This window comes from Dama dama, chromosome X (assembly GCF_033118175.1).
Source record: "Dama dama isolate Ldn47 chromosome X, ASM3311817v1, whole genome shotgun sequence".
In the NCBI taxonomy this organism is placed as follows: domain Eukaryota; kingdom Metazoa; phylum Chordata; class Mammalia; order Artiodactyla; family Cervidae; genus Dama; species Dama dama.
Window position 1 is genome coordinate 9,952,431 of NC_083714.1, and position 26,349 is coordinate 9,978,779.

General features: G+C 41.2%; 1 protein-coding gene across 1 annotated transcript in view; it reads right to left on the reverse strand.

Moving 5' to 3' along the window:
* LOC133052200 (histone H2B type F-M-like) overlaps window positions 1-25,037 on the reverse strand; it is a 35,271-nt gene extending 10,234 nt beyond the window's left edge. The window contains exons 1-2 of the mRNA XM_061136968.1: window positions 24,876-25,037; window positions 24,020-24,159 (exon numbers count right to left, since the gene is read on the reverse strand). Of these exons, the coding sequence (XP_060992951.1) occupies window positions 24,020-24,159; window positions 24,876-25,037 (302 nt within the window). The remainder of the gene's footprint in view (window positions 1-24,019; window positions 24,160-24,875) is intronic.
* Between the last annotated feature and the right edge of the window lie 1,312 nt (window positions 25,038-26,349).

The window sequence follows — 26,349 nt, forward strand, 5'->3', positions numbered from 1 at the left end:
CCCAGGGTACTGCAGCCAGAGCCTCAGTATCCAGCTTTGCCCATCATGGAGCTGTTAGTAGCCCTAGGACAGCCTGGGCCTCAGTCGCACCCACCAGCAGGTCAGCACCAGCTCTGAGATACCTTGGACTCCTCAGCCAGCTGTGCCAGGACACAGCCCCACTCACCAGTGAACCAGTGTTAGTTTTTGGATACACTAGAGCTTGCAGCCAGCTCTATCTGAAAAGGGGTCCATCCAACAGAAGGTCGAAACTAGATCTAGGCTGCTCTTGAATCCTGTCCAGCAGCTGCTTGAACACCTTTGTCTGTGAGACAGCCCTAAGGACTTGTCACTGAACAGATGTTGATATGCCAAGGACGAGATGCACAGCCAGTGTTACTGTCCAATCTGGGTTACTAAAACTGTTACCAAGCCAAACTTGGATCTACTAGCCAGCACAGAGTAAAACCAATCTACTGACACCAGGTTGTGGCAAAGGAAAGTACACTGTTTATGGGAAGCATCAAGCAAGGAGCACGGGCAGCTAATACTCAAAAGATCTGAACTCTCTAGTGGCCTTCAGGGAAGGGTTTTTAAAAACAGAGTGAGGGGGGAGGGTAACAGGGTGTGTGACCAGCTCACAGACATTCTTCTGATTGGTTGGTGATGAAGTATAATGGGAGTGAGCATCATCAACCTACTAGTTCCAACTAGTTTGGAGTCTATGATCCCAATGCTTGTGGTCAGCATAGAGTTAACTTCTTTCACCCGGTGGGGATTTCAGTATCTGCAAACAGCTCAAAGTATATGGCTCAGAATATTATCTATAGCCCTTCAGGAGAAACTGAAGGTCCTTGATTTCGTGTAATGGCCAAACTATTATTATTTTGTCTCGCATGACAGTTTTCCTTTGTCTCTGTATTTTCTTGCTTCTCTGATTAAGTTTTACTCTTTGGAATTCAGAGAAGATACAGCATGCTAAATTTTTCTGCAAACAAGAGGCAGGTGGAAGACATATGGGGAGGGAGTCGCTCCTCAAATTCTACATAGTGTCCTGCTCAGTTACAGTAATGTGTAATGATACTAATAATGGGCTCATTGACCCTCAGTCCTGGCTCTTGTTTTCCCAAGGTAAAGCACTTGAGGTGTGATGAGCTACCAGACTGATTCCAAACTGGGCTCGAAATGCCAGAACTTTCTGCTCCCTCCTTGCTCAGGCATTGTCCCCTTTATTCCTGCACTATTCAGTAAAGCTCCCTCTAGTGTCGTGTCCTGGCTCATTCTTTCTCTAGCTCACAGGCCTCCGTTGAAGGTGAAATCCTGTATGTATTTGGTCTCTACAAAAGGGTTTTATACTTTCTGGATGGCCTCAAGAAAAGTTATATTTTTTGTATATTATTCAGTGTTTGTCTCATTGTTTGGCTGAGAGTGATTCCTTACAAGTTTCTACATCCTAATCCAAAGGAGAATTTTCAAACAACTTAAAAATACAAATAGAAAACTTTACACAGTTAACCAAAAATTGAGTTCTAATAATGAATTTAATAATATATAATATATATATATATAAATTTCATAATAAATTCCCAAGGTTGAAATGACAGAGCATGTTATTTCTCCATAGAAATGGGAGGTTATAAATCTATTAAAAGTAATGAGAAAATCACCAACTGCCTCTGAGTTAAATAATAACAGAAACACAGAACGCCAATAGGCTAAGAGGAAAACACAATGGATATTAGATTATATTAACAATACCATTAATATTAATATTGAAACACTGAAAAGACAAGGTCATCTTAGTTTTGTTTTTTCTTTATTTACTGCTCACCATCTTTCTCTTAACTTAATGCAAAGGTCAAGAAAGATGTCCCTCTTCCAGCTGCGGATTCATATCATCAAATAACCATGTTTGAAAAGAAACTTCAAGGAAGCACACCCAGGTTTATCCCAGGTCACCTCCCCACACATTTTTGGACAATGCCTGTGGCTCACAGGCTGTAGGAACTTCACTGGCTGTTCCACTAGACACTGGTGCTTGAGCTACTCTCGTTGGGTACCCTGTCATCCTATGATACATAATTGTGGGTCACAAAACTTTTCCTTTAAATGTGGTAAGAAATAGCAGGTAAAAAATTAGAATTGGGTAAGTCTGAACATACCAATAATGGAATATGGAATAATAACTTCATAATTCAAGGGTCAGGAGAAGTAAACTGATATTTTTATACTATTTTTGGTTTCTCATTTATGTATCTTAAATAATTCTGAATATGGGGTATGTTGAAACAACTTTAATTGTGGTAACTTTGACTGTTCTTATCAGTTTTTTCACTTTACTTTTTTGTCATTTCCCACATAAAATCTTCTGGATTACTGTACCCTATCTCTTAGACATTTAAGAATAAAAGAGGTAAATAAAATGTTTACAAAACTGATAACGACCCTAGAGATCACCAGAAAGGCTGAAACAGGAATTATTTCTTGAATTTTTAAATTCAGCTATTTCTGCAACATATTTCAGTTTATTCTTATGTTTTACAATGAATTCTGTAATACAGGAAATGTTGAAAAAAGTTTCAATGGAATATGCTTGTCAATGGAGAAGGCAATGGCACCCCACTCCAGTATTCTTGCCTGGAAAATCCCATTGACAGGGGAGCCTGGTAGGCTGCAGTCCATGGGGTCGCGAAGAGTCAGACATGACTGAGCGACTTCACTTTCACTTTTCACTTTTATGCATTGAAGAAGGAAATGGCAACCCACTCCAGTGTTCTTGCTTGGAGAATCCCAGGGATGGGGTCGCATGGAGTTGGACATGACTGAAGTGACTTAGCAGTTAGCATGCTTGTCGAATTAATACTATTTTCCTAGGGTGGGAATTTATAGTTTGTTATTTAAGCTGTAAAGTCCTTGCTCTAATTTGTATTTTCAGTAGCTAACACTATTAGATCATGATTACACTTTATGTGTCTGTTTTCCTCAATCACCCTCTAAAAGTGAAAAATTACATATTCTCATTTCCCCTGAAGGTCTTTAACATCAAACCCCATTTTCCCTCCCTCCTTCCTAGATGTCATGTGTGTCACTTACCCTTGCATTTCTGCTTCATGGCCCATATGGTGCAGTTGTAACACTTGTTTATTAATGCCTGTATTTGATTATAGGATTCACTAAATGTAAAACACACCTAACACAATAAAAAACATCCTAGTTCATTCACAGGAATTCATACATAATATATCTTTCTGACCAGCATGCCAGAAAAGTTCTGAAAAACATGTGTATATCATATTTCCAGACATTGAGATACTGAAGCAGCAACAATGAACACAACAGAAATTTTGTCATTTTGTAAAACACTATTTTTTTTAATTAATTTATTTTTTATTGAAGAATAAACACTATTTTTCTTATGGGTCCACAGTCCTGTTTTGAACCCGTGATGGCTCTGCAGTGAGCTTTTCACTTCCAAAACTGTATCCTAGTTGTATAAGACCATGTCAAGGTCCCATCCAGGGAAATTTAATTGCAGTTGATTTGGTGGAAATTTTTCCTGATAATCCCTGGGAACCATATCACTTTTTCTAATTCTTTCTTAAGATTTTTCTAGAGGATTTCCCTGGTTGTCCAGTGGCTGAGACTCTGCACTCTCAAGGAGGGGGTCCTGATTTTGATCCTGGATTGGGGAACTAGATTGTGCATGCCACAACGAAGAACTGCTGCAGCCAGATAAATGAATAAAAAAATGATTTTCTAATATTCCACAAACATAATGAATAATAACCCTGATAAGGGGACACATTTATTATAAATCTGTACTCCAATGACCCCAAGGAGATCTGAAGTGTGTAGCTGTAGGCCTAGAAACACTAGATGCAGTATTCACTTCCTGGTGGGAGGAGCCATGGCCTAGGAGTGTCCTGAAGCTGGTGTCAACCCATAGGTAGGTCGGGCCAAATTCTAGGGCCAATGACTGAGCAGCCCAAAGTATCCCTGGGGTCCTGGGGATGGCACAAGTCATGAACTGAGAATTTCCATGTGTACCACCTGGATTTAGAAAAGGCAGAGGAACCAGAGATCAAATTGCCAACATCCATTGGATAATAGAAAAAGTGAAAGGGTTAGTCGTTCAGTCATGTCCAACTCTTTGTGCCCCCATAGACTGTAGCCACCAGGCTCCTCTATCCACAGGAGTTTCCAGCCAAGAATACTGGAGTAGGTCGCCATTTCCTTCTCCAGGGGATCTTCCCAACTGAGGGATCAAACCCGAATCTCCCACATTGCAGACAAATTCTTTACCATCTGAGCCATCAAGAAGATAGAAAAAAACAAGGGAATTAAAAAAAAGAAAAGCTTCTATTTCTGCATCATTGACTACACTAAAGTCTTTGAATGTGTGGATCACAAAAAAGTGTAGAAAATTCTTTAAAGTGATGGGAATACCAGATCACCTTAACTGCCTCCTGAGAAATCTGCATGCAGGTTCAAGAAGCAACAGTTAGAACTGGACATGGAACAGTGAACTGGTTCAAAGTTGGGAAAAGAGTACATCAAGGCTGTATAGTGTCACCTTTATTTTCTAACTTCTATGCAGAATACATCATGTGAAATACCAGGCTGGATGAATCACAAACTGGAATCATGATTGCCAGGGGAAAAAAAAAAAAAAACCACAATAAAATCAGATATGCATATGACACTACTCTAATGGCAGAAAGTGATGAAGAAGTAAAAAGCCTCTTGATGAAGGTGAAAGAAGAGACTGGAAAAGCTGGCTTAAAATTCAACATTCAAAAATCTAAGATCATGGCATCTCGTCCCATCACTGTGGCAAATAGATGGGAAAACAATGGAAACCGTGAGTGGCTATTTTCTTGGGCTCAAAAATCACTGTGAACAGTGACTGCAGCCATGAAATTAAAAGATGCTCGCTCCGTGGAAGAAAAGTTTTCACAAACCTATACTGCATACTAAAAAGCAGAGACGTCACTTTGTCAACAAAGGTCAGTCTTGTCAAAACTATGCTTTTTCCAGTAGTCACATTCAGATGTTAGATTTGGACCATAAAGAAGGCTAAGTGCCAAAGAATTGACGCTTTTGAACTGTGCTGCTGGAGAAAACTCTTGAGAGTCTTTCGGACTCTAAGATTAAGCCAGTCATTCCTAAAGGGAATCAACACTGAATGCTCATTGGAAGGACTGGTGCTGAAGCTGAAGAGCCAATACTTTGGCCACCTGATCCAAAGAGCCAACTCATTGGTAAAGACCCGGAGCTGGGAAAGATTGAAAGCAAAAGGAGAAAGAGGTGGCAAAGGATGAAGATGGTTAGACAGCATCATCGACTCAGTGGACATGAATTTGAGCAAAACCTAGGAGATAGTAGAGGACAGATGAGCCTGCCATGCTATAGACCATGGGGTCAAAAAGAATCAGATCTGACTTAGCAACTGAACAACAACTCTAAGCCCTGTGATTGTGTCACCTCATTGATATTTAATCAGAAGTGATCCCCCAACCACCCGTTATGTGTAGGAATGTTTATGCTATTGAGAGACCATAGTTTTCACTTCCTGTAAGCCCAGTGATTATTTCAGGATGTCATCTCTTAGAAGAGAGTGATAAGGTAATACTCAAGATTGCAAAAAACAACAGCATAAGTATGACCTAAATCAAAGCCCTTATGACTATACAGTGGAAGTGAGAAATAGATTAAAGATCTGATAGGGTCAGGAGCCAAGATGGTGGAGGAATAGGACGGGGAGACCACTTTCTCCCCTACAAATTCATCAAAAGAACAACTGAATGCTGAACAAATTTCACAAAACAACTTCTGATCGCTAGCAGAGGACATCAGGCGCCCAGAAAAGCAGCCCATTGTCTTCGAAAGGAGGTAGGACAAAATATAAAAGATAAAAAGAGGGACAAAAGAGCTAGGGATGGAGACCTGTCCCAGGAAGGGAGTCTTAATAGAGGAAGTTTCCAAACTCCAGGAAACCCTCGCACTGGCGGGCCTGGGGGAAGTTTTCAAATCTCGGAGGGCAACTTAACTGGGAGGAAAAATTAAATAAAACCCTCAGACTACCTGCCTAAAAGCAACTCCCAGCAGAAAAGTACCCCAGACGCCCGCATCCGCACCAGCAAGTGGGCGCGGAACGGAGAGGAGCGGGTGGCATTGCTTAGGGTAAGGACCGGGCCGAAGGCCCTGAGAGCAATCGGAGGGAGTTTTTTTAAACTGTGCCATAGCAAGAGAGAGAGAGAAAATTAACCGGCCCGAACACACTGCCAGCCGCTCGCAAAACAAAGGGACTGAGAAACTCCAGAGAAGAGCTAGCCTGCGGCGGACCGGCCCATCCCTGCCAGAGGTAGGAGGCGGGGTGAGGGGAAAGGGGCAAACTCAGCACCAGAGACGGCATCCCCTCCCACACTGCAAACAGGTCTCCAGTTTCTATCTAAAGACTTCCTGAGATTCTGGATGGTCAACATCTGTTGGGAGGGTCGCGGCTAAACACAGGGCACACGCACGGGACCGGCGGGCGCAGAAACTGAGGCTGGGGCTGCGGAGGGGACAGGGCGCGCCGCACCCAGGGAGAGTGCACCTGTCAAGCTCCTGGCTGCCTGAACTGCTCGGACCAGGGAAGGCACAAAACGCAGGTGCTACCGAGTCTGTGCTTTGTGGGGTGCCCGAAGACTAGAACCGCACGCAATGCAGGGCACACTCCCTATAGAGCAGCCGGGAGCCTGAGCAGTGTAGATGGGGAAAGCACAGACACCCGTGAGCGGGGGCAAACCCAGTGTGGCCAGAACACGGTGAGTACTCCCCACACACAGCGATATCTGTCTGCAGCGCCCCGCCCTCCCCGTAGCAGGACTGAACTAGCGAACCGAAATAAGAGATCACGTCCGCTCGCCTGTGTCAGGGCGGAAATTAGACACTGAAGAGCCGGCAAACAAAAGCCAAATAAACAAAGAGAACCACTTCAGAAGGGACCGGTGCAACAGATTAAAATCCCTGTAGGTAACACCGACTACACCAGAAGGGGCCTATAGATATCGAGAAGTGTAAGCTGGAACGAGGAGCTACCTGAAATGGAACTGAACCCACACTGACCGCAAAAACTCCAGAGAAATTCCTAGGTATATTTTTACTTTGTTTTTTAATTAAAAAAAATTTTTTTTCTTTCCTTTTCTTATTTTTTTCTTTTATTTTCTTTTAAAATCCCCTATTACGCCCCCATTACTCCTTAACATTCATTTTCATATATTTTTATGATTTTTTTCTAATTATGGAAAAAAAGTTTTTGTTTGTTTTTTTGTTTGTTAATTTTCTTTTTCTTGTTTTTCTCTCTTATTTCCTTTTAAAGTCCTCTATTACTTCTCTATTATTCCTTAATTTTCATTTTCATTTCACTATAACCTTGCAAAAAAAAAAAGAGAAGCCCTATTTTTAAACCAAACTCCATATATATTTCTAAATTTTTTTGTGTGTTTTTGTTTTTGTTTTTAAATATTGTATTTTAAAGAGTCTAACCTCTATGCTAGATTTTTAATCTTTGTTTTTCAGTATGTGATATAAATTTTGGACATTTAAGAATCCAATATTCAGTTCCCATTTTTATTCAGCAGTGTGTTGATTACTCTCTCCCACTTTTAACTCTCTGTTTTCTACCTCAGAACACCTCTATTTCCTCCTTTCCCCTTCTATTCCCAATCCAATTCTGTGAATTTTTGTGGGGGTCTGGGCTATGGAGAACACTTTGGGAACAGATAACTGCAGAGATCTGTCTCTCTCCTCTTGAGTCCCCCTTTTACTCCCCCTGCTCATCTCTATCTCCCTCCTCCCTCTCCTCTTTTTCATGTAACCCTGTGAACCTCTCTGGTTGTCCCTCATGGAGGAGAATATTTTCACCATTAACCTAGAGGTTTTATTATCAGTGCTGTATAGTTGAAGAAGTCTTGAGACTACTGGAAGAATAAAACTGAAATCCAAAGGCAGGAGACTTAAGCCCAAATCCTGAGAAAACCAGAAAAATCCTGACTAAACGGAACATTAAGTAATAAGAGACCATCCAAAAGCCTCCATACCTACAGTGAAACCAACCACGACCCAAGAGCCAATAAGCTCCAGAACAAGACATACCACGCAAATTCCTTAGCAACACAGGAACATAGACCTGGGTGTCAACATACAGGCTGCCCAAAGTCACAGCTAACACATAGACCCATCTCAAAACTAATTACTGGACACTCCATTGCACTCCAGAGAGAAGAAATCCAGTTCCATGCACCAGAACACTGACTCAAGCTTCCCTAACCAGGAAACCCTGGCAAACCAACCGTCCAACCCCACCCACTGGGTGAAACCTCCACAATAAAAAGGAACCACAGACCACCAGAATACAGAAAGCCCACTCCAGACACAGCAATCTAAACAAGATGAAAAGGCAGAGAAATACCCAACAGGTAAAGGAACATGAAAAATGTCCACCAAGTCAAAATAAAGAGGAGGAGATAGGGAATATACCTGAAAAAGAATTTAGAATAATGATAATAAAAATGATCCAAAATCTTGAAAGCAAAATGGAGTTACACATAAATAGCCTGGAGACAAAGATTGAGAAGACGCAAGAAATGTTTAACAAGGACCTAGAAGAAACAAAAAATAGTCAATTAAAAATGAATAATGCAATAAATGAGATCAAAAACACTCTGGAGGGAACCAACAGTAGAATAATGGAGACAGAAGATAGGATAAGTGAGGTAGAAGATAAAATGGTGAAAATAAATGAAGCAGAGAGGAAAAAAGAAAAAAGAATCAAAAGAAATGAGGACAACCTCAGGGACCACTGGGACAATGTGAAACGCCCCAACATTCGAATCATAGGAGTCCCAGAAGAAGAAGACAAAAAGAAAGGGCATGAGAAAATACTAGAGGAGATAATAGCTGAAAACTTCCATAAAATGGGGAAGGAAATAGCCACCCAAGTCCAAGAAACCCAGAGAGTCCCAAACAGGATAAACCCAAGGCGAAACACCCCAAGACACATACTAATCAAATTAACAAAGATCAAACACAAAGAACAAATATTAAAAGCAGCAATGGAGAAACAACAAATAACACACAAAGGGATTCCCATAAGGATAACAGCTGATCTATCAATAGAAACCCTTTAGGGCCAGAAGGGAATGGCAGGACATACTTAGAGTAATGAAAGAGAATAACCTACAACTCAGATTACTGTATCCAGCAAGGATCTCATTCAGATATGAAGGAGAATTCAAAAGCTTTACAGACAAGCAAAAGCTGAGAGAATTCAGCACCACCAAACCAGCTCTTCAACAAATGCTAAAGGATCTTCTCTAGACAGGAAACACAGAAAGGTTGTATGAACGGGAACCCAAAACAACAAAGCAAATGGCAATGGGACCATACCTATCAATAATTACCTTAAATGTAAATGGTTTGAAAGCCCCAACCAAAAGACAAAGACTGGCTGAATGGATACAAAAACAAGACCCCTATATATGCTGTCTACAAGAGACTCACCTGAAAACAAGGGACACATACAGACTAAAAGTGAAGGGCTGGAAAAAAATATTTCACACAAACGGAGACCAAAAGAGAGCAGGAGTTGCAATACTCATATCAGATAAAATAGACTTTCAAATAAAGGCTGTGAAAAGAGACAAAGAAGGACACTACACAATGATCAAAGGAACACTCCAAGAAGAAGATAAAACAATTATAAATATATATGCACCCAACATAGGAGCATCACAATATGTATGGCAAACACTAACGAGTATGAAAGAGGAAATTATCAGTAACACAATAATAGTTGGAGACTTTAACACCCCACTCACAACTATGGATAGATCAACTAAACTGAAAATCAACAAGGAAACACAAACTTTAAATGACACAATGGTCCAGCTAGACCTAATTGATATCTATAGGACATTTCACCCCAAAACAATCAACTTCACCTTTTTCTCAAGTGCACACGGAACTTTCTCCAGAATAGATCACATCCTGGGCCATAAATCTAGCCTTGGAAAATTCAAAAAAATTGAAATCATTGCAGTCATCTTTTCTGACCACAGTGCAGTAAGATTAGATCTCAATTACAGGAAAAAAAACTATTAAAAATTCAAACACATGGAAGCCAAATAACACACTTCTGAATAACCAACAGATCATAGAAGAAATCAAAAAAGAAATCAAAATATGCATAGAAATGAATGAAAATGAAAACACAACAACCCAAAACCTATGGGACACTGTAAAAGCAGTGCTAAGGGGAAGGATCATAGCATTACAGGCCTACATCAAGAAACAAGAAAAAAGCCAAATAAATAACCTAACTCTACACCTAAAGCAACAAGAGAAGGAAGAAATGAAGAACCCCAGGGTTAATAGAAAGAAAGAAATTTTAAAATTAGGGCAGAAATAAATGCAAAAGAAACTAAAGAGACCATAGCAAAAATCAAGAAAGCTAAAAGCTGGTTTTTTGGAAAAATAAACAAAATTGACAAACCATTAGCAAGACTCATTAAGAAACAAAGGGAGAAGAACCAAATTAACAAAATTAGAAACGAAAATGGAGAGATCACAACAGACAACACTGAAATACAAAGGATCATAAGAGACTACTACCAGCAGCTCTATGCCAATAAAATGGACAACTTGCATGAAATGGACAAATTCTTAGAAAAGTATAACTTTCCAAAACTGAACCAGGAAGGAATAGAAGATCTTAACAGACCCATCACAAGCAAGGAAATCGAAACTGTAATCAGAAATCTTCCAGCAAACAAAAGCCCAGGACCTGATGGCTTCACAGCTGAATTCTACCAAAAATTTAGAGAAGAGCTAACACCTATCTTACTCAAACTCTTCCAGAGAATTCCAGAAGAAGACAAACTTCCAAACTCATTCTATGAGGCCACCATCACCCTAATACCAAAACCAGACAAAGATGTCACAAAAAAAGAAAACTTCAGGCCAATATCACTGATGAACATAGATGCAAAAATCCTTAACAAAATTCAGGCAAGCAGAATCCAACAACATATTAAAAAAATCGTACACCATGACCAAGTGGGCTTTATCCCAGGAATGCAAGGATTCTTTAATATCTGCAAGCCAATCAATGTAATACACCACATTAACAAATTGAAAGATAAAAACCATATGATTATCTGAATAGACGCAGAAAAAGCCTTTGACAAAATTCAACATCCATTTATGATTAAAACTCTTCAGAAAGCAGGAATAGAAGGAACATACCTCAACATAATAAAAGCTATATATGACAAACCCACAGCAAACATTATCCTCAATGGTGAAAAATTGAAAGGATTTCCCCTAAAATCAGGAACAAGACAAGGGTGCTCATTCTCACGACTACTATTCAACATAGTGTTGGAACTTTTGGCCACAGAAATCAGAGCAGAAAAAGAAGTAAAAGGAATCCAGATAGGAAAAGAAGAAGTGAAACTCTCTCTGTTTGCAGAAGACATGATCCTCTACATAGAAAACCCTAAAGACTCTACCAGAAAATTAGTAGAGCTAATCAACGAATATAGTAAAGTTGCAGGATATAAAATTAACACAGATAAATCCCTTGCATTCCTATACACTAACAATGAGAAAACAGAAAGAGAAGTTAAGGAAACAATACCATTCACCATTGCAAGAAAAAGAGTAAAATACTTAGGAGTATATCTTCCTAAAGAAACAAAAGACCTATACATAGAAAACTATAAAACACTGATGAAAGAAACCAAAGAGGACACAAACAGATGGAGAAATATACCGTGTTCATGAACTTGAAGAATCAATATTGTCAAAATGGCTATTCTACCCAAAGCAATCTACAGATTCAATGCAATCCCTATCAAGCTACCAATGGTATTTTTCACAGAACTAGAACAAATAATTTCACAATTTGTATGGAAATACAAAAAACCTCGAATAGCCAAAGTAATCTTGAGAAAGAAGAATGGAACTGGAGGAATCAACCTGCCTGACTTCAGACTCTACTACAAAGCCACAGTCATCAAGACAGTATGGTACTGGCACAAAGACAGAAATATAGATCAATGGAACAGAATAGAAAGCCCAGAGATAAATCCACGAACCTATGGACACCTTATCTTCGACAAAGGAGGCAAGGATATACAATGGAAAAAAGACAACCTCTTTAACAAGTGGTGCTGGGAAAACTGGTCAACCACCTGTAAAAGAATGAAACTGGAACACCTTCTAACACCATACACAAAAATAAACTCAAAATGGATTAAAGATCTAAATGTAAGACCGGAAACCACAAAACTCCTAGAGCAGAACATAGGCAAAACACTCTCCAACATAAATCACAGCAGGATCCTCTATGACTCACCGCCCAGAATATTAGAAACAAAAGCAAAAATAAAGAATTGGGACCTAATTAAACTTAAAAGCTTTTACACCACAAAGGAAACTATAAGCAAGGTGAAAAGACAGCCCTCAGATTGGGAGAAAATAATAGCAAACGAAGCAACAGACAAAGGATTAATCTCAAAAATATACAAGCAACTCCTGAAGCTCAATCCCAGAAAAATAAATGACCCAATCAAAAAATGGGCCAAGGAACTAAACAGACATTTCTCCAAAGAAGACATACACATGGCTGACAAACACATGAAAAGATGCTCAACATCACTCATTATCAGAGAAATGCAAATCAAAACCACAATGAGGTACCATTACACGCCAGTCAGGATGGCTGCTATCCAAAAGTGTACAAGGAATAAAGGCTGAAGTGGGTGTGGAGAAAAGGGAACCCTCTTACACTGTTGGTGGTATGCAAACTACTACAGCCGCTATGGAAAACAGTGTGGAGATTCCTTTAAAAAACTGGAAATAGAACTGCGATATGACCCGGCAATCCCACTTATGGGCATACACACCGAGGAAACCAGATCTGAAAGAGATACGTGCACCCCAATGTTCATTGCAGCACTGTTTATAATAGCCATGCCATGGAAGCAATCTAGATGCCCATCAACAGATAAGGAAGCTCTGGTATATATACACCATGGAATATTACTCAGCCATTAAAAAGAATTCATTTGAATCAGTTCTAATGAGATGGATGAAACTGGAGCCCATTATACAGAGTGAAGTAAGCCAGAAAGATAAAGACCATTACAGTATACTAACACATATATATGGAATTTAGAAAGATGGTAATGATAACCTTATATGCAAAACAGAAAAAGAGACACAGATGTACAGAACAGACTTTTGGACTCTGTGGGAGAAGGCAAGGGTGGGATGTTTCAAGAGAACAGCATCCAAACATGTATATTATCTAGGGTGAAACAGATCACCAGCCCAGTTTGGATGCATGAGACAAGTGGTTGGGCCTGGTGCACTGGGAAGACCCAGAGGGAGCGGGTAGAGTTGGAGGTGGGAGGGGGGATCGGGATGGAGAATACATGTAAATCCATGGCTAATTCAAGTCAATGTATGACAAAAACCACTACAATACTGTAAAGTCATTAGCCTCCAACTAATAAAAATAAATGAAAAAACAAAACTGTTTTCAAAAAGTAAAACACAGACTTGGCCCTAAAAAAGAAAAAAGAAAAGAAAAAAATCTGATAGACAGAGAGCCTGATGAACTATGGACAGAGGTTCGTGACATTGTACAGGAGACAGGGATCAAGACCATCCCCACGGAAAAGAAATGCAAAGAGGCAAAATGGTTGTCTGAGGAGGCCTTACAAATAGCTGTGAAAAGAAGAGGAGCGAAAAGGAAAGGAGAAAAGGAAAGATATTTCCATTTGAATGCAAAGTTCCAAAGAATGGCCAGAAGAGACAAGAAAGACTTCCTCAGCGATCAATGCAAAGAAATAGAGGAAAACAACAGAATGGGAAAGACTAGAGATCTCTTCAATAAAAGTAGAGATACCAAGGGAACATTTCAGGCAAAGATGGGTTTGATAAATGACAGAAATGGTATGGACCTAACAGAAGCAGAAGATATTAAGAAGAGGTGGCAAGAATACACAGAAGAACTGTACAAAAAAGATGTTTATGAGCTAGATAATCACAATGGTGTGATCACTCACCTAGAGCCAGACATCCTGGAATGTGAAGTCAAGTGGGCCTTAGAAAGCATCACTACGAACAAAGCTAGTGGATGTGATGGAATTCCAGTTGAGCTATTTCAAATCCTGAAAGATGATGCTGTGAAAGTGCTGCACTCAATATGCCAGCAAATTTGGAAAACTCAGCAGTGGCCACAGGACTGGAAAAGGTCCGTTTTCATTCCAATCCCTAAGAACAGCAATGCCAGAGAATGCTCAAACTACCGGACAATTGCACTCATCTCACATGCTAGTAAAGTAATGCTCAAAATTCTCCAAGCCAGGCTTCAGCAATACGTGAACCGAGAACTTCCAGACGTTCAAGCTGGTTTTAGAAAAGGCAGAGGAACCAGAGATCAAATTGCCAATATCCACGGGATCATTGAAAAAGCAAGAGAGTTCCAGAAAAACATCTATTTCTGCTTTATTGACTACGCCAAAACCTTTGACTGTGTGGATCACAATAAACTGTGGAAAATTCTGAAAGAGATGGGTATACCAGACCACCTGACCTGCCTCTTGAGAAACCTGTATGCAGGTCAGGAAGCAACAGTTAGAACTGGACATGGAACAACAGACTGGTTCCAAATAGGAAAAGGAGTACATCAAGGCTGTATATTGTCATCCTGCTTATTAAACTTATACACAGAATACATCATGGGAAATGCTGGTCTGGAAGCAGCACAAGCTGGAATCAAGATTGCCAGGAGAAATACCAATAACACCAGATATGCAGGTGACACCACCCCTATGGCAGAAAGTGAAGAACTAAAGAGCCTCTTGATGAAAGTGAAAGAGGAGAGTAAAAATTTGGCTTAAAGTTCAACATTCAGAAAACTAAGATCATGGCATCTGGTCCCATCACTTCATGGCAAATACATGGGGAAACAGTGGAAACAGTGGCTGACTTTATTTTTGGAGGCTCCAAAATCACTGCAGATGGTGATTGCAGCCATGAAATTAAAAGACACTTACTCCTTGGAAGGAAAGTTATGACCAACCTAGATAGCATATTAAAAAGCAGAGACATTACTTTGCCAACTAAGGTCCATCTGGTCAAGGCTATTGTTTTTCCAGTGGTCATGTATGGATGTGAGAGTTGAACTGTGAAGAAAGCTGAGCACCGAAAAATTGATGCTTTTGAACTGTGGTGTTGGAGAAGACTCTTGAGAGTCCCTTGCACTGCAAGGGGATCCAACCAGTCCATCCTAAAAGAGATCAGTCCTGGGTGTTCATTGGAAGGACTGATGCTGAAGCTGAAACTCCAGTACTTTGGCCACCTCATGCGAAGAGTTGACTCATTGGAAAAGACCCTGATTCTGGGAGGGATTGGGGGCAGGAGGAGAAGGGGACGACAGAGGATGAGATGGCTGGATGGCATCACCAACTCGTTGGGCATGAGTTTGAGTAAACTCCGGGAGTTGGTGATGGACAGGGAGGCCTGGCGTGCAGCGATTCATGGCGTCGCCAAGAGTCGGACACGACTGAGCGACTGAACTGAACTGATTGAATCCCCTTTAGTCAGAAAATATATGAATAGTAATAGACCACAGTGCAGATGCTTAGGCACTTAAATGCTAACATGTCTAATTGGTAGGATTATAGGTGATTGGTTCTTATAAATTTCAAGTGATAAATGCATCATTTTAGGGCAGCCATCTGGACTCATCTATTTATTTGTTTTCTTGATTATATTAGTCAGCTAGGCTTGCCATAACAAAATACTGTAGACTAGGTGGCACAAATAACAGAAGTTCATTTTTCTCACAGTTATGGGGGATGGAAATCCGAGAATCAAGATCTAGCAGTGTCAGTTTTTGGTTATAGCTCTCTTTCTGTCTTGCTAGTGGTCATCTTCTTGTTGGGTCCTCACATGTAGGAGAATGATCTGATATCTCTTCCTCTTCCATATCTCCACAGTCTTATCCAATTATGCCCCTCTGTCCATCTCAATTAGTTATATAAATACCCTATGTCCAGATCCAGTCACACTTGGGGTTAGGGCTTCAACATATTAACTTTTTGGAGGGGAGCCAATTAGGTTCATAGCACCTGTGCTCACCACAAACACCAAAAACACTTGGTTCATAAAACAGTGAATTCTGTTCAGGACGAGAACCAGGCCAAAATTTCTGTGCTGCAGCTCATTATCAGGTATTACATATCTGAGCTGATGTCCAATGAAAGAAGTGATGTGCTTAGCAAAGTGGGTGATAGCAAGAGCCTTTTGCCTCTCCCCATCCAACCCCAGGCTTTCATGTCCCCTGACTTTAGTTGAAAAGCACTTTCCAAAAAGCAAGAAGAGTCCACCTAAAATTCTAGCCCTTATACACCTTAGAAAATCAAATCAGACCCCTTGTTTTCATTTCTTCATTTCTGAGACAAAGGGGCTAGTGCACAAGACCTCTTCTCCCAAGGCTCTCTATCTCTATGATTCCAACTTCCAGGAAAAGCACTTAGTATCCATGTTGGGAGGCACACATATTGAATAATATCCTGCAAACTGAGAAGGAACTTTGACACCAAAGAGACAGAGGGAGCAATGCCATAAAGTGCAATTATGAAGTTCACTGTGGGTAACTTACATAAAGGAACAAAGGATAGAGTGGACAGATAATCCAGAGAGATTCACAGCTGCGCTGCACACTGACCTCCAAAAAGGGTACAAGAGAATTCAAAGGGGCCAAAGCTAAACGTAGAATCTGACTACCAAGACAAAAGCACAGGTGCAGCAACTGGAATCGGGGTTCCTCCCCTCAGGGGTTTCATGACCATTAACCATCTACATCAGCAAAAACCATTCTTGCAGGTTTCATATCAGATGAAGGCAAGGGCAAAAGTTGATAGGGTACTCATCTGGCTTGGACTCACTTCTTGTAAATTAGGCTAAAGCTCAGTCATGTGAAAAGAGGGGAGGTTAGGGCTGTGCGAATTAAGATGGAACTGACAAAATGGAATTGGTGTGGTTCATCCACACAATCCCCAAGTCAGGAACCACTTGATCTGGACAGAAGGGGCCTTTCCCATGTGCCAAATCTGCTAAAATAGCTTTTCTGCACTCATTTTATTTGGCTGAAAAGTACCCTTGTGCACTTTCATTCCTTAGAAGACAACCAGAAATTAACCACAGGAGCCCATGATAAACCTATTGGTCTATAATAATAATAAATAAACATATTTATTATTTTATTGCTTCATTAGAAATGAAAAAAAAAATGGTGAGATGATGCAAAACCGTGGAACCTAAGGATTATGAAGCAATAGGGGGAATCATTGTAGAAAGCTAAAAGCAGCTTATCCTATGGGAGTTCAAAGACTGCACATAAAGATAATCAATTGTGAGATTACTGACAGCATCTGCCTGCTGGAATTTATGCACCAGTGGAATTGTTAAGACTCAGGGACATTGGCTCCCACTGACCTCTTAGCCAGGGTTTATGGGTGAAAAGACATCAGAAGATACCTAAAATCTCTACAAAAATTTGCCAAAAGCAAAATTCAAGCAATGTTGAAATTTGCTCTTGCGAGGAGGTCCCCATTTTACATTTCAGCACACTATTTTTCCTGCTGGATAGCTGGGGGAAAAACAAACACACACACACAAATATTATGAGGGTATTTTCCTAAGATTAAGTTCAATTTCTTCCAAAAGAGCTCATTGCCAAATCATTGGAGGCTGCCGTAAAAAAACAAAGTGTTAGTCTCTCAGCCGTGTTCAACTCTTCAATCCCATGACCTGTAGCTCTCCAGGCTCTTCTGTCCATGGGATTTCCCAGGCAAGAATACTGGAGTGGATTGCCATTCCCTTCTTCAGGGGAATCTTCCCAAACCAGGGGTCAAACCTGAGTCTTCCCATTGCAGGTGAATTCTTTACTGTCTGAGTCACCAGGGAGGCTGCCATAGCTTCTTTAAATTTACAATGCCAAGGCACTAACCACACATCCTCAGTGAAGTATGTGTGTGTGCAATGTAATGAACAAAACGTTTGTTAGACTCAGCTGTAGATTTCTTTTTCCCCATTTGAGAGGTAGATATATGCTGTTTTCATTTTTTCCACAGTTTGCTCTGAGACTGCAGGGCAAGTGAAGCATTTTCTTCAGAATTATCTATCACTATACAATTAGAAAGGTAAGCCTTTTCAGACAATCTTGACTAACTTTGAAACTTTCAGATAAAATTACATGACAAAACGTTTCCCTTGGCTTGGAGTTTCTCCAGCAGGCTGTAAGTGAGGAGGACCAAATTGATCCCTTGATCCCTGGGAAACTTGAGTATACCCAATAGTTAAACTGATTATCTCACCTCATCCTGTCATGAGGTAGAAAAGGCCAAAACCATAGTTTGCATGATTCATTATGGATGAGATAAAAGACCCAAAACACTAATGCAGAAAAATGACAAATAGCCAAAATTGGACAAAACTCTTACAGTTCTAATGTTATGTCCAATATTTTAAGATTGGTTATAATGTGATTCTTTGTAATGTTCCAACAAAAAATCAGTTTTTTATTCCCTCAATACTACTAAGGCCTATATTTTAAAATTAGTTAATTTATTTTAATTGGAGGCTAATTACTTTATAATATTGTAGTGGTTTTTGCCATATACTGACATGAATCAGCCATGGGTGTACATGTGTTCCCCATCCTGAAACCCCCCTCCCACCTCTCTCCCCATCTCATCCCGATAGCAGCCATTCTAACTGGCATGAGATGGTACCTCACTGTGGTTTTGATCTGTATTTCTCTGATAATGAGTGATGTTGAGCATCTTTTCATGTGTTTGTTAGCCATCTATATGTATTCTTTGGAGAAATGTCTGTTTAGTTCTTTGGCCCATTTTTTCATTGGGTCATTAATTTTTCTGGTATTGAGATGCATGAGCTGCTTGTACATTTTTAAGATTAATTCTTTGTCAGTTGCTTAATTTGCTATTATTTTCTCCCTTTCTGAAGGCTGTCTTTTCACCTTGCTTATAGTTTCCTTTGTTGTGCAAAATCTTTTAAGTTTAATTAGGTCCCATTTGTTTATTTTTGCTTTTATTTCCAATATTCTGTGAGGTGGGTCATAGAGGATCCTGCTGTGGTTTATGTCGGAGAGTGTTTTGCCTGTTTTCCTCTAGGAGTTTTATAGTTTCTGGTCTTACATTTAGATCTTTAATCCATTTTGAGTTTATTTTTTGTATGGTGTTAGAAAGTGTTTCAGTTTCATTCTTTTACAGGTGGTTGACCAGTTTTCCCAGCACAACTTGTTAAAGAGATTATCTTTTCTCCATTGTATATTCCTGCCTCCTTTGTCAAAGATAACGTGTCCATAGGTGCGTGGATTTATCTCTGGGCTTTCAATTTTGTTCCATTGATCTATATTTCTGTCTTTGTCCCAGTACCATACTGTCTTGATGACTGTGGCTTTGTAGTATAGCCTGAAGTTAGGCAGGTTGATTCCTCCAGGTCCATTCTTCTTTCTCAAGATTACTTTGGCTATTTGAGGTTTTTTGTATTTCCATACAAATTGTGAAATTATTTGTTCTAGTTCTCTGAAAAAAATACCATTGGTAACTTGATAGGGGTTGCACTTAATCTATAGATTGTTTTGGATAGTATACTCATTTTCACTATATTGATTCTTCTGATACATAAACATGGTATATTTCTGCATCTATTTGTGTCATCTTTGATTTCTTTCATCAGTGTGTTATAGTTTTCTATATACAGATCTTTCATTTCTTTAAGTAGATTTATTCCTAAGTATTTTATTCTTTTCATTGCAATGAATAATTGAATTGTTTCTCTAATTTCTCTTCGTTTTCTCATTGTTAGTGTATAGGAATGCTGGCCTATTTTGCAAGGACTACTTATATAATCTAAGTAAAAAGGCAACTATGTGCTATTTTCTAATGTTACATTGGGCTTCCCTGGTGGATCAGAAGGTATAGAATCCGTCTGCAGTGCAGGAGGCATGGGTTCAATCCCTGGTTCAAGAAGATTCCCGGGAAGAGAAATGGCAATTCACTCTAGTATTCTTGCCTGGAGAAGTAAATGGGCAGAAAAGCCTTGGGAGCTACAGTTCATGGGGTTACAAAGGGTCAGTCATGACTGAACAACAAACAAAATGTTACATTAAATAATTGGTCCCCTATTGTTTACTTTGCAGCAAAAATTACTAGAAGCATGTATTTACCAAACCTATTAATTTTCAACATTGTTCATCTCAAATAGAAACTCCCCATGACTTACTTACCTTTGAGGGAAGAGGGCTGTTTCTTTAGTATTAGTTTTCATCAGTTTGGACCTGTCAGACTTCTCTACTTCAGACAAGTCTGACTTATCACTCATGTTGACAAAAAAAATAGAAAAGAAACATTTAAAAAACTGCCCTGGTAGAACTATTATCATACTAAGGAGTAAGAGCCAAAATTCTCATATTTAATGTCAATATGTATTTTACCTGCTGATTTTCAAAAGGCCATTGCATCAAGTGCACTAGAAAGCAAGATGTTCTAAAAGCCAGGAGCCAATATGTCTGACTCCTTTAAAATCACAGCAAAGGTAAAATGGAGGTAATAGAAACACATGAGAAGAGAGGGATAGAATAAAAAATAAGAACTGGGTTTGACCAACTAATGAATTTGTAACAGGAGATAGCACTATTTGAGCACCTTCTTTTTGTATTCAATTATTAGAGAGGGGAACATTTTTCTTGGGGGTTTAAGGAGCAGCATACAACTGTAGCATTAATTGGACTAGTTTATTTCTATTTCATCTGCCTGAAGACAGGAGACTAAGGGGCTACAATAAAGTTCAGTTCAGTTCAGTCACTCAGTCGTGTCCGATGCTATGCGACGCCATGAATCGCAGCAAGCCAGGCCTCCCTGTCCATCACCAAATCCCGGAGTTTACTCAAACTCATGCCCATCGAGTCGGTGATGCCATCCAGCCATCTCATCCTCTGTCATCCCCTTCTCCTCCTGCCCCCAATCCCTCCCAGCATCAGGGTTTTTTTCAATGAGTCAACTCTTCGCATGAGGTTGATTTTGGAGCCTAAAAAAATAAAATCTGACACGGACATCTATTTCCCTTGAGGTGATGGGACCAAATGCCATGATCTTAGTTTTCTGAGTGTTAAGCTTTAAGCCAACTTTTTCACTCTCCTCTTTCACTTTCATCAAGAGGCTCTTTAGTTCCTCTTCACTTTCTCCCATAAGGGTGGTGTCATCTGCATATCTGAGGTTATTGATATTTCTCCCGGCAATCTTGATTCCAGCTTGTGCTGCTTCCAGACCAGCATTTCTCATGATGTATTCTGTGTATAAGTTTAATAAGCAGGATGACAATATACAGCCTTGATGTACTCCTTTTCCTATTTGGAACCAGTCTGTTGTTCCATGTCCAGTTCTAACTGTTGCTTCCTGACCTGCATACAGGTTTCTCAAGAGGCAGGTCAGGTGGTCTGGTATACCCATCTCTTTCAGAATTTTCCACAGTTTATTGTGATCCACACAGTCAAAGGTTTTGGCGTAGTCAATAAAGCAGAAATAGATGTTTTTCTGGAACTCTCTTGCTTTTTCAATGATCCCGTGGATATTGGCAATTTGATCTCTGGTTCCTCTGCCTTTTCTAAAACCAGCTTGAACATCTGGAAGTTCTCGGTTCACGTATTGCTGAAGCCTGGCTTGGAGAATTTTGAGCATTACTTTACTAGCATGTGAGATGAGTGCAATTGTCCGGTAGTTTGAGCATTCTCTGGCATTGCCGTTCTTAGGGATTGGAATGAAAACGGACCTTTTCCAGTCCTGTGGCCACTGCTGAGTTTTCCAAATTTGCTGGCATATTGAGTGCAGCACTTTCACAGCATCATCTTTCAGGATTTGAAATAGCTCAACTGGAATTCCATCACATCCACTAGCTTTGTTCGTAGTGATGCTTTCTAAGGCCCACTTGACTTCACATTCCAGGATGTCTGGCTCTAGGTGAGTGATCACACCATTGTGATTATCTAGCTCATAAACATCTTTTTTGTACAGTTCTTCTGTGTATTCTTGCCACCTCTTCTTAATATCTTCTGCTTCTGTTAGGTCCATACCATTTCTGTCATTTATCAAACCCATCTTTGCCTGAAATGTTCCCTTGGTATCTCTACTTTTATTGAAGAGATCTCTAGTCTTTCCCATTCTGTTGTTTTCCTCTATTTCTTTGCATTGATCGCTGAGGAAGTCTTTCTTGTCTCTTCTGGCTATTCTTTGGAACTCTGCATTCAAATGGAAATATCTTTCCTTTTCTCCTTTCCTTTTCGCTCCTCTTCTTTTCACAGCTATTTGTAAGGCCTCCTCAGACAACCATTTTGCCTCTTTGCATTTCTTTTCCGTGGGGAGGGTCTTGATCCCTGTCTCCTGTACAATGTCACGAACCTCCGTCCATAGTTCATCAGACTCTCTATCTATCAGATCTAGTCCCTTAAATCTATTTCTCACTTCCACTGTATAATTGTAAGGGATTTGATTTAGGTCACACCTGAATTGTCTAGTGGTTTCCCCTACTTTCTTCAATTTAAGTCTGAATTTGGCAATAAGGAGTTCATGATCTGAGCCACAGTCAGCTCCCGGTCTTGATTTTGCTGACTGTATAGAGCTTCTCCATCTTTGGCTGCAAAGAAGATAATCAATCTGATTTCGTTGTTGACCATCTGGTGATGTCCATGTGTAGAGTCTTCTCTTGTGTTGTTGGAAGAGGGTGTTTGCTATGACCAGTGCATTCTCTTGGCAAAACTGTATTAGCCTTTGTCCTGCTTCATTCTGTACTCCAAGGCCAAATTTGCCTGTTACTCCAGGTGTTTCTTGACTTCCTACTTTTGCATTCCAGTCCCCAATAATGAAAAGGACATCTTTTTTGAGTGTTAGTTCTAAAAGGTCTTGTAGGTCTTCATAGAACTGTTCAATTTCAGCTTCTTCAGTGTTACTGGTTGGGGCATAGGCTTGGATTACCATGATATTGAATAGTTTGCCTTGGAAACGAACAGAGATCATTCTGTTGTTTTTGAGATTGCATCCAAGTGCTGCATTTCAGACTCTTTTGTTGACTATGATGGCTACTCCATTTCTTCTAAGGGATTCCTGCCCACAGTAGTAGATATAATGGTCATCTGAGTTAAATTCACCCATTCCAGTCCATTTTAGTTCACTGATTCCTAGAATGTCGACATTCACTCTGGCCATCTCCTGTTTGACCACTTCCAATTTGCCTCGATTCATGGACCTAACATTCCAGGTTCCTATGCAATATTGCTCTTTACAGCATCAGACCTTGTTTCTATCACCAGTCACATCCACATCTGGGTATTGTTTTTGCTTGGCTCCATCCCTTCATTCTTTCTGGAGTTATTTCTCCACTGATCTCCCGTAGCATATTGGGCACCTGGGGAGTTCCTCTTTCAGTATCCTATCATTTTGCCTTCTCATCCTGTTCATGGGGTTCTCAAGGCAAGAATACTGAAGTGGTTTGCCATTCCCTTCTCCAGTGGGCCACATTCTGTCAGACCTCTCCATCATGACCTGACTGTCTTGGGTGGCCCCACATGGCATGGCTTAGTTTCATTGAGTTAGACACGACTGTGGTCCTGTGATCAGATTGGCTAGTTTTCTGTGATTATGGTTTTAATGTGTCTGCCTCTGATGCCCTCTTGCAACACCTACCATCTTACTTGGGTTTCTCTTACCTCGGACATGGGTTATCTCTTCACGTCTGCTCTAGCAAAGCGCAGCCACTGCTCCTTACCTTGGAGGAAGTGTATCTTCTCATAGCCGCCCCTCCTGACCTTAAACGTGGAGTAGCTCCTCTCAGCCCTCCTGTGCCAGACAGCAGTCGCTCCTTGGAGGTGGGGTAGATCCTCTAGGCCGCAGCCCCTGACCTCGGATGTGGGGAAGCTCCTCTCGGCCGCCGCTCCTGTGCTGTGGCAGCCTGGCGCTCTCGGTCGCTACCCCTGACCTTGGGCGAGGGGCAGCTCCTCACAGCCATGCTTCTGCAGGGTCCGTCGCAGCCAGTGCACTTCTGTGATAAAAGGAGGGATTAAATCCAATCAAAACTAATTACATGTCTCACAATACCTCCTGGTGGGACTGGTTTGTAAATGCTGTAAGATGGCATATCTAGTTATGATCAAACCAAGAACTTTAGCAGAATGAGATAAACCAAACAGAGTCGATTTTTATTTTACCATGTTTTCTCCTCAAGAAGAGAGAGGAGGAGGTGAAGCTAGGAGGTTAGGTGCCCAGTGATCATTCTGGGTTTGTCCAGAGGTGACAATAGGAGACCTCTGAACCCAGAAAGCAGAGCTCTCCTGCCCATGTCTGGTCTCACCCTGGTGGAGTAAGACATTTCTAGTGCCCAGACAAGAATGGAGAGGCCCCCAAGCAACCAGACATCCCAAATATGCCTCCCCTCCGTCGTGGTCACCCTAGGACCCTCCTGGACAAGCGATCAGCTGCCAGTCTCCAGAGGTGGGGAAACAAGGACTTTAAATAAAAAATAACAGGGCCGGGCCCATAAGCCATGTTGTTAGCAGCAATTTGCTTACATTTTAAAGTAACTATCATCATTTTTGGTAGCCCAGTCCAACCTAGCAGTCACAGGAGGGGAGGGAGCGATGGGCCAGTCCCAGAGGGCCCATTCTGAGTTCCAAACTCTTTGCCCCCTCAGCATCGGACCTACAGCCACAGTGGATGGCCGCTCCTGGAGCTCCCGCCTCGGACCTGCCAGGGACCAACCCAAAAGGGATCAGAATCCTGCTCAGAAGACAGCGCTGTGAAGGCGAAGGTGTGGACTAGACAGGAGGTGCCGCTGCAAATAGCCTGTGCTAATCTCTGCCCCTCCAATTCCTGCAGGCCCGATTCGTCCGCCCCGCAGCCGCCACGCCTTCCTATCCCCATAGTCCTCTGACTCGGTGGAGACTCACGTCCTCACTCGAAAGCTGGAAGATCAGACAAAGGTAGAGGGCTGCACTGACACCGCTTAGCACTCTAGACGAGGTTAGCCTTCCTGCGCGGAACCCCTCAGGAATATGGTGCATGACAGGCCCCGCCCCAGTCCTCTTTGATTGGCCAAGGAATCCCAGACCCACCTCCTCGCCCCTCCCACCACTTTAGCCTTGCTGGCCTGAGTCCACTATCTCTCCTCTACCCAGGACTTCACCCCTGCAACTGGGTGTTAGTAACTTCATACCAGATTCGCCTCCCCAGACTCCATCCAAACACACTCTGATTCCTCCAGGGATTGATGGCTGGCCTACCTCCCCTGCTTCTCCCACTACTTTCGTCCTGAGGGTCCACTTCCCTTCCTCCCAAGTATACTCACTCCTCCACAATAACAGGGGCCTCTACAACAAGCAGACACATCTTACCCAGTTAGTTTTGAACACCTGAAACTCTGAGATTCAAGATGAAGGAGCCGTATTCAGATACTCTCGGCATTTTATACCCAAAGGAGCCAAAGCTTGTGGTGATGACCAGTGATGCATACTGTTGTCTGTTGTAATCCCTGACCAGCTGGTGGAGGAGGGGTGCTCATGGAAAGGGTGGGTCGTTCAGGGTCTTTCACTCCCACAACTGGGCATTCCTGTGACAGTGGTGCTCTCCCATGTAAAAGTCACATTTTCTAATTTCTTAGCCACTGAACATGGTAGCAGTGTAATCAGAGGAGATTCTGCTGAGGCTATGCATTTTTATATCTCTAATCCCAAGCACTTTGCTTGGTTGACAGTAGCGTGCAAGCATGCTTAGTCACTTCAGATGTGTCTGACTCTTTGGGTTCTTATGGACTGTAGCTCTACAGGCTCCTCTGTCCATTGGATTCTTCAGGGAAGAATACTGGAGTGGGTTGCCATGTCATCCTCCAGGAGATCTTCCCCACCCAGGGATCAAATTCGCATATCTTATGTCTCCTGCATTGGCAGGCAGTTTCTTTACTGCTAGTGCCATCTGGGAAGCCTGGCCTACAGTAGTTGCTTAGATGAATACCCTTCTGTAGACTGAAGTCATAACTCCAGGATAGAGCAGAATTTTTGGACAGCAGCATCACCCAGTGTCTCTGTTGGGGAGAAGAGTGAGGATCTGGTAGTTACTTGGAAAAACTCAGTCTTCCAAGGTCATTTTCTGGATACTCACCCAGAACCATAGAGTATTAAAGTAAAATGGAGATAGGACTGTCTTCAGCTTGCACTCCATATTTTCTATATGGCTCGTG